The sequence below is a fragment of the Aotus nancymaae genome, unplaced genomic scaffold (assembly GCF_030222135.1).
Source record: "Aotus nancymaae isolate 86718 unplaced genomic scaffold, 86718_ANA_hifiasm-v0.15.2.pri h1tg000014l, whole genome shotgun sequence".
NCBI classification, from domain to species: Eukaryota; Metazoa; Chordata; class Mammalia; order Primates; family Aotidae; genus Aotus; species Aotus nancymaae.
Window position 1 is genome coordinate 98,712,068 of NW_026988425.1, and position 9,203 is coordinate 98,721,270.

At 37.2% G+C, this 9,203-nt stretch overlaps 1 protein-coding gene across 1 annotated transcript; it reads right to left on the reverse strand.

Moving 5' to 3' along the window:
* Positions 1-6,169: 6,169 nt before the first annotated feature.
* On the reverse strand, positions 6,170-7,678 carry LOC135274817 (testis-specific Y-encoded-like protein 2). Its single transcript, XM_064375798.1, has one exon. The coding sequence runs from the start codon at positions 7,644-7,646 to the stop codon at positions 6,525-6,527; it is 1,122 nt and encodes a 373-aa protein (XP_064231868.1). The 5' UTR covers positions 7,647-7,678; the 3' UTR covers positions 6,170-6,524.
* Between the last annotated feature and the right edge of the window lie 1,525 nt (positions 7,679-9,203).

Below are 9,203 nucleotides of genomic sequence, written 5' to 3' on the forward strand. Positions count from 1 at the left end.
CAACGGCAAACTCACCGCACCTCTGGGACCCCTTTCCCTATTCTTCCGGGTTAGCGAGGCTAAGAATCTCTTTGGAACGTGGAGTTGGGGACATTGATGCTCCTGAGTTACATTAGGACTGGGAGATGCATTGGTTTGGGAAGATGATAGCAGGGAGACCAGGTTATTAAAAGAATAGGGCAAACGCACTCAGATCTGATCTGAGACCATGACCATTTTCTTTCAAAAATGTTGTTGGAAATATTTTATATTTATTACTTTTAAATAAAAGAGCTCCTACTCTTGATTTTACTACAAATGTTAAGATATTATTTTCTTTTTCTGGTATTGTTGGGAATCCATGAGCCCCACACATTGGTGTGCCAGAATGTAGGAATCCATGAGCCCCACATTGGGAACCAGAATGTAGGGAGCCAGCCCTACATCACCCATGAATACCCCAAGATTGGTGGTGACAAAGGAATGAGAAAAAGACAGATTAAGAGAGAAAGTGAGACCAGGGGCCATCACTTTATTACTCTGGAGGTGACAGTGAAGGCCTCAAGCTCTGATCATCCACACTATTTATTGATTACAATCACTCTGATCTATAGGATAGGGGTGGAGTGACAGAGTGAATCAGTGAGCTGGAAGTGAATCAGTGAGCCAGAACTGGTGTATCATTCTAAGGATTGATAACAGTGGCAGTTTGGGAGTTTCACAAAACAAGAACATGTGGTTATCTTTAGTTTGTTATCTCTGTACAACTGATGGAACTCTGGCCTTATAAGTAGCCTACAAGTCTGGCTACCTCATAGTGCTACAAAGGGGTTTTATGTCCTTGAGCACAATGTTTATGGTAACAGAGCCTACATTACCCTGCACTGGAACATGAGGCATGGAGAGGCCTTCCTCCCCAGAGGCATCCTGCGGCCTTCTGCAGTTTGTTGCTTCTTGTTTATATGTTACTCATGACCAATTTATGTAAGCACTCTGTAAGTCCTTTCTCCTCTTCTGTTTTTCCCAGAAGGTATGACTCATAAGACAAAACTATAAGCTAATGTATAATGCTTGTAATAGAGCATACTTGGTAAATACAAATGCACAGCTACTTTAATTAATTTCTATGAGAAAAACAAAATACTTTGAATACTTCATGCAAAGTATAATAAGCTTCTAGGCTTTTACATTATCAAATTCACATTGCTATTCCTATCTAAGAAGGACACACAATAACATAGAATAAAACTTGCTTTAAAATATTTATTTTAAGCAGGGACCTAATGCAGTGATTTTATTCTCCTGATATATATATATAACCTCACATAAGGGCTGTCACCATATGCTGTAATAGGCACCAAGTTTGAGCCAAACTAATTAGCAATAAATCTGTCAAAACCCACTCAAAATATTCTCCTAATTAATCAGAAAAGAAATAGATGAATTGAAAAATGTTATTATCCCATGAAAGAAATTTTATCATCAATTTCTGTGGTTACTTAACTGATTTGTCTGTCTTTATCCTGGCACACCCATTAGTCTTTGCTTTGTAAGTCAGTTAAAAATTTTCTGATCACCTGGGATGAAGGGATTATAAAAAGCTAGAAGTACCAAATAATTGTGATTTTTAGCTGAATTATATTTATTTATTTGAGCACACTTGACTCCACTAATAAAATGTTTTTTCTTTATTTCATAGACTAAAGTAGTTACCTCCGCATTTTTTTTAATCTTTAGATGATTTTTGTTCTTTTAAAACCCTCATTTATTTTTTACTAGTTTGGTTCTTCTGTGTAATAATTTATTTTCATCTCTTTCTCAACAATTTCCATTGAATGTTTTCAGAATACTTTTCATCGAAATTTTAAATGTCCCTGGAGTATAGCTAATTAAGCTTCATTAAAGCATAACAATCTAAATCTTAACACCAATAATGAGCACTTAATAAAACAAAGACAACCTTCCGTTTGAAGATTTACAAATTGGCTCTATATGTTCTTTTCCAGGCTAAGGAGGCAACAGTCTGCCATTTGATATAAATTTTAACTTAATATTTGTACTTTTATTGCTTTTCTCTGTGCTTTTAAATGGTTAGAGCATCACAGGCTTTTTCCAAAATTTCTGAAGGAAAAATATTTTTAAGTTCTCATTAGTCTTCAAAAGTATAAAGTATGGAAAGGTATGAAGGGTAGGGGGAAATGTGACTTTATAGTAGAGAAACATGCCAAACACTACCTCAACTTCATGGTAAAAACTAACATCATCAGTGAAAATCATTTCAATTGTGTTTATCTTTGATATTATGTGATAAGAATATTTATCTTTGTATTCTTTATCCCCAAAGCCCCATAGCTCCAATCAAACCATGGAACCAAAAAAATTGACAAATCCAAATTGATATTCTACAAAATATCTGACCAGCACTCCTGAATTATATGAAAGTCATCACATACTTTGATGACTTTCACATATTTCTTACACTGAGAAACTTTGTAAAAGGAAGCTAGTACATATGACAATTAATGTAATGAGGTATCCTGGATGGGATCCTGGAACAGAAAAAAAATATTAGGTAAGTTCAAGTAAAGTATGGAGTTTAGTTAATGACAATGTTACCAACATTGGTTTTTTAGTTTTGCAAATGCACCATGGCAATTTAAGATGTTAACTGGATGAAAGTTAGGAACATTCTTTACCATCTCTGCAAATATTCTGGAAACTTAAAACAATTCTATCTTTGAAAGTTTATTCACAAATAATTTCATAAGAACATATAATCAATATCACAATGTAATTGTGAAAACAGGCAAAATAGTCATGTATATTCTTGATATATTATGCATTGATTATTAATAGAATTTCCACATGCATTTTATGCTATGAAATATTTTGTACAGTGGATTTATACCTCATAAGTTAAGTTGTAATCAAATGGCAAGGGGAACATTTTGTCAAAATTTCTCGACAGTACATTAAACTACCCATAAAATATGAAACATACTGTCTTATATATACAACATTGTACAGAGTTCGTGTAAGTCCTTCATAGTGTTTTTCCATGGTATCTTTCCTAATAAATATAATCCTTCAATGTAATTTTCAAATGGTATAAAGGAAGTTTCCATCTTCCAACCACTTGCATAAACAATGTGATTCATTTCTTTCTAAATGATCTGGAAACTCTTTGGAGAATGGCTGCTTTCTTTCCAACGGCATCAAAATATGGACTTATTACTAAGATTCCATTGAACTTACTCTCAGAGGCACATGCTCATTGAGAAAAAGGCTGAATCATCACCTCTAACTTATTATTATGGTTCTTTATTTCCAGAGGTTCAATTGCTTTCTAACAGGCATATGTGTGATTCCATTGTATTTTAAAATGGTGGATAAATATCATAGTAATATTTACATTTATCATGCACAAAAATTTTGTGTAGCTATACATTCTTATACTTAATTGGAATAAAATCAGTGAACTATGTTTAAAAAAACTTACATAAATATTGAGACCAGTAAAACATATATGATTAGCCAATGAATATTGTTTTAAAAATTAACCTTTGAAGCAATTAAATCTAATTTTTGTGCTGCTGCTGTGGCATTCAAAGATATACCCCTATTTTTATGAAAGATGGTGGTTATTTTTTATATTGATACTGAATTAAAAATCTCAAATTGATTTTTAAAAGTTATTAAAAATCATTGATCAAGTAATTAAAAATTAACTGGAAAAATTTCAACTGCTTATACAATTTTGATAAATGAAAGAGCATAAGTGGAAAGTTTAACCATCATTAAAGATGTTATCTGCATTACATGAAGTAAACTAAAAATGCATCAGTTAAAATGGGAAAACTTCAGTGTTGCTCACTTAGTGTTTCTGGCTCTTGACCTTTCAGGCACATCATTGTATGCATTTTCTTGCTCTTTTGTATTATGTGGGGTCAAGTGAGGCATTATAATAAGCAAATTATGTATATAAATTAGTTGTGATATTTCTAGACCAAATATTTAATTGGTTGTGCAAATATCCAGGGCTTTATTTTTCCTCTGGAAAGGTGACCAACATTATTCCAAATAGTATTTGCCCCAGCAAGTCACGCCCTCCAGTGACTCTGAAGTTCCAATGAATAGAGTTGCTTTGTTGACTAAGTTCTGTTTTTCCATAGCAGATAACCAAAAAATTAATTTAAAGCCAGAAAACAGCTTTGTAGTTGTAAGTTACTGAGACTTGAGAGTTGCTGGCTAACAGATCATGTTTGCTTATACAGTTATGGTGCTACCCGTTTTTAGTACTAGCATTACTCTAGTTTTCAAATTTTTTAAAATTTCATTTGTAATTAGAAAATAATTATAGGAATATTATGTATTATGTATATATATGGGGTATAATGTGATGTTCTGCTGCATATTTACAATACAGAATGATCAATTTAGGTTAATTAACAAATCTATCACTTCATATAACTTTCTCATTTTGTTGTGACAACATTTAAAATCTGCTCTTTTGGCAATTTGGAAATACATAATGCATTTTTTTTTTTATTATAGTCATTATTCTGTGCAATAGATCACTAAAGCTTATTCTTCCTGTCCACCTGAATCTTTGTACCCGTCCATCAACATCTCCCCTTTTCTCATCTCCTTCCCTCCCTCCCCCAGCCTCTAGCAGCCATCATTGTACTTTCTACTTCTAGGAGTTCTACTTAATTTAAAGTCCACATATGAGATAATGCAGTATTTGTCTTTTTGTGCCTGGCTTATTCACTTAGCATAATGTCCTTCATGGTCATCCATGTTTTCCAGATAACAGGAATCCCCTCTTTTAAGGCTGAATAGTATTCCATTGTGTGTGTGTGTGTATATATATATATATAAAATACATTTTTGTTATATATTCAACTATTGATAAATACCTAGATTGCCTCCATATCTTGGCTATTTTGAATAATGAGAGTGCAGATATCTCTTTGGCATGCTGACTTTAATACCTTTGGATATATACCCAGGAGTGGGATTAATTAATCATATGGTGATATAGTTTTGATATGCCCCCCTTCCCCCAAAATCCCATGTTGAAATTTAATCCTCAGTGTTGGAGGTGGGGCATGATGGGAACAGACTGGATCATGGAAGTGGATTTCTCATGAATGGTTTAGCATTATGTCCTTAGTGCTGTCCTCACAGTAGTGAGTAACTACTCTAGAGATCTGGCTGCTTAAAAGTGTGGCACCCTGCTCTCTCTCTCTCTCTCGCTCCTGGTTTCACCATGTGATGCGCCTACCCCTTCTTTGCGTTCTTCCATGATTGGAAGCTTCCTGATTCCTCCCCAGAAGCAGATGCCACTATGCTTTCTGTATGGCTTGCAGAACTATGAATCAGTTAAGCCTCTTATAAATTGCCCAGTCTCAGATATTTCTTTATAGCAGTGCAAAATGGCCTAATATATATGGTAATTCTAGGTTTAGGTTTCTGAGGAATCTCCATATTGTGTTCCATAATAGCTATATTAGCTTATATTTCCACTAACAGTACACAGATTTTCCTTTTCTCAACACCCTCACCTATACCTATCTTTTTTTTTTTTTTTGAATAATAGCCATTCAACAAGTGTGAGGTGATATTTTATTGCAGTTTTAATTTGCATTTCCCTGATAATCAATGATGATGGATATGTTTTAATCTATCAGTTGTCCAATTGTATATCTGCTATATACAGATTGAGAAAAGTATCATTTTAGGTCCTTTGCCCATTTTTTAATTGAGCTATTTATTTTCTTGCTATTCAGTTGTTTGAGTTTCTTATAAATTTTGGATATTAGTTTCTTATCAAATGTATGGCTTGCAAACATTTTCTTCCAATCTGCAGATTGTCTATTTATTAATTGTTTGGCCGCTGGGTGAAAACCAAGAGTCCTAACCACTAGACCACTACAGAAGTGGTGTAGCTGCAACCAGAACTTAGGCTCTTGACCTTCTTAACCACAAAGAATGGGGAAAGGCCCAGAAGGCACAGTGAGTTTTACAGCTGAAATAGAACTTGTGGACCAAAAGAATGTGTGAAAGTGCAGTTTATTAGGCAGAGTGAAAGGACAGCTTCCATGCATTTGTAGGAGAGGATCCAGAGAGGATTCCAGCACAGGCTAGAGCGGGCGCTAGAGTCTTTATCCTTGAGTTATTCCCTCCCCGCTTCAGGGTCAGGGTGTCCACTCCACACAGCACAGGGATTGGGGCTGGGGCCAACACTGACTGGGAGGAGGGGGGCAGAGGGGCCCTGACCAAGGCATCACAATAAATACAGCAGCACACAGAAGCCTGCAAGGGTGGAGGGCCAAAAGAAGGGGGCTAGCCCCCTTTTCCTCCCCCCCCCAAAATAAGAACTCTGCAATGACTAAACCATAAAAATAAACTTTAAACCCGTGTACGAAGTCGGTCACCCCCCCAGAAGTGCAATGTGAGGCCGCGTGGCCCTAGCTGAGGGGGAGGGAAAATGGGGTAAGGGGTGGGGTAACAGAGAGGTGATCCCTGAAAGGGCAAAACCTTTACCCGGTTTTCTCCCTCTTCCCAGGGCTGGCCCAACCGTTTGGGACCTGAACCACCTCCTCCACATCAGAGTCGTCTGAATCTTCCCCTTCTTCCCAGACAGCTTCAATTTCTTCCTCCTCATAGTTTCCTTCCTCCTCATAGATGTCCTCATCTTGCTGGATGCCTTCCTCAATGCCCTCCTCTTCTTCCGCTGATTCATCTGAGATGATCTCTATCACGTCGTAGTCATCCTGATCCTTGTCAAGGTCTTCAATAACCTTCTCATAGTACTCAAAGTCTCTGTCGTCATCATCGCTGCCTTCATTGTCACCTTCATTGCCATCATCATCACTGCCCTCATTGTCTCCTTCGTTGCCATCATTATCTTCATCATCACTGTCCTCATCTGCTTCATTGTCACTGTCGCTGCTGTCCTGGTTGTTGCCATGGCTGCCCCAGATGCCACCTTTGAAGAAGTTGTTGCCATAAGTATTATTGTTGTCGTCAGGGTTCTCTTTGTTGTCATCAGTGTTCTTGTTATTGTCTTCAGGGTTCTCGTTGTCATCAGCACTCTCGTTGTTGTCAGTGGTTTCGTTGTCATCAGCACTCTCATTGTTATCGGTGGTCTCGTTGTTGGGGGCCTCATTGTGGTCTGGGCTCTCTCTGTCGAAGATGTTCTCATTGATGTCAGTTTTCTCGTTGTCAGTGGTCTCAAAGTAGTCGGTGGTCTCCATGAAGTCAGAGATCTTGATGTCATGAATTGTCTCATCAATGTCTGAGATGTCGCTGAAAATGTCTTCCACTGCATAATAGTTGGGGGCGTCTTCCATGATCACCACCTCACATCTGTCCTTGGTTTTACGTTTCTTCATTTCTTGCCTCTTTCTCTTTGTCCTGGAGCCCCTTTCTCTCAGGTAGTAGCGTAGAGGGTTAACCCACAAATCATTCTTGATAATCTCAGCAATCCTGTCAGCCTCTGGGAGGCTGTGGTTTGAGAACCAGCTGAAGAAGCTGTGGCTCGCATCCTGGTTCCCATGACGGCAGGCCTGGGGTTCCTGGCCCCGGTGCCAGCGAATTGGGGTTGAGTGAGACACCAGTCGGCCCGAGCGGTTGCGCTGGAACTCCTTGACAATCACCATGTTTGTGAAGTAGGGATTTGTCTTGAAGTACAGCTTCAAGGGAGGATGTTCTCATCCAATGAGAAGAATTCTTTCATACTTCCTCTGGATTGATTGATCTTTGACTCCATTACTCGATTGGGTACTTGTTTTATAACCCTGAGTCACAGAGCCCCCATCTCCAAGAGCCGGAGGTGGGAAAATCAGAGACAAAGGCCCTACTTGGCTTCCCAGCCCTGGGAAAGGAAAACAAAGGGCCCCCACCTGGCTTGCCAGACATGGGAAAATCAGAGACAAAGGGCCCCTACCTAGACTGCCAGACGTGGGAAAACCGGAGAATTCCTGCACTGGAAACAAAGTCCTCAGCTGACCCTGGGAAGTCCCTCTAACGCAGTCCCTCATATCCAAGAAGTCTTTGCCCAGACCAGTGCCATGACATGTTTCCAACATTTTCTTCTAATAGTTTTCAGTATAAGGTTTTATGTTGGTCTCTAATCCATTTTGAGTTGATTTTTGCGTATACTGTAAGATAAAGGTCAATTTTCATTCTTTTTCATGTAGATATTCGGTTTTCCCAACACCATTTAATAAAACACTGGCTTCTCTTTATTGTGCCTTCTTGGCACTTTCATCAAAAATCAATTAATCATATATTCTTGGGATTATTTGGGGGCTCTTTTTCCTATTCCATTGATCAACATGTTTGTTTTTATGACACTACTATGCCATTTTTATTTTTGTGTGTTTGTAATAGATTTTGAAGTCAGATAGTGTGATGCCTCCAGCTTTATTCTCTTAGCTCTAGATTATATGGTCTATTTGAGGTGTTGTTTATGGTTCCAGAAAAATCTTAAGATTGTTTTTTCTATTTTCATGGAAAATTCCATTAACATTTTGATAGTGATTGCATTCATTCTGTAGACCACTTTAAGAAGTATGGACAATTTAACAATATTCTTCCAATTTTTGACAACAGGTATCTTTCCATTTATTTGTGTCATCTATAATTTTTTTTCATCAATGTTTTAGTTTTCTTTTTTTCTTTTTTTCTTTTTTGAGACGGAGTTTCACTCTTGTTACCCAGGCTGGAGTGCAATGGCGTGATTCAGCTCACCACAACCTCCGCCTCGTGGGTTCAGGAAATTCTCCTGCCTCAGCCTCCTGTGTTTTAGTTTTCTTTGTGTATATTTTACACTTTCTTGGTTCAATTTATCTCTATTTTTATGCTACTGTGAGCAAAGTAAATTTATTTCCTTTTTCAGATTGTTCACTGCTGGTGTAAAAACTGCTGTTGAATATTATATACCAATTTTGTACTCTGAAACTTTATTGAATTCATTTATCAGAGCTAACATTTCTTTAGTGAATTCTGTAGATTTTCTGTATATAAGGTCAGGTCATCAGAAAATAGAGACCATTTTACTTCTTCCTTTTTGATATAGATGTCTTTTATTTCTTTAACTACTCTGACCAAAATTTCTAGTACTTTATTGAATAGATTTGGTTAGAATAGGCATCCTGTTTTGTTCCTAATCATAGAGGAAAAACTTTCAGCTTTTCACAGTTGAGTATTATGTT

What these genes read in the sequence shown, in the direction of transcription:
- LOC135274817 (XM_064375798.1), bottom strand. Translation starts at nt 7,646, where the DNA reads ATGGTGATTGTCAAGGAGTTCCAGCGCAACCGCTCGGGCCGACTGGTG.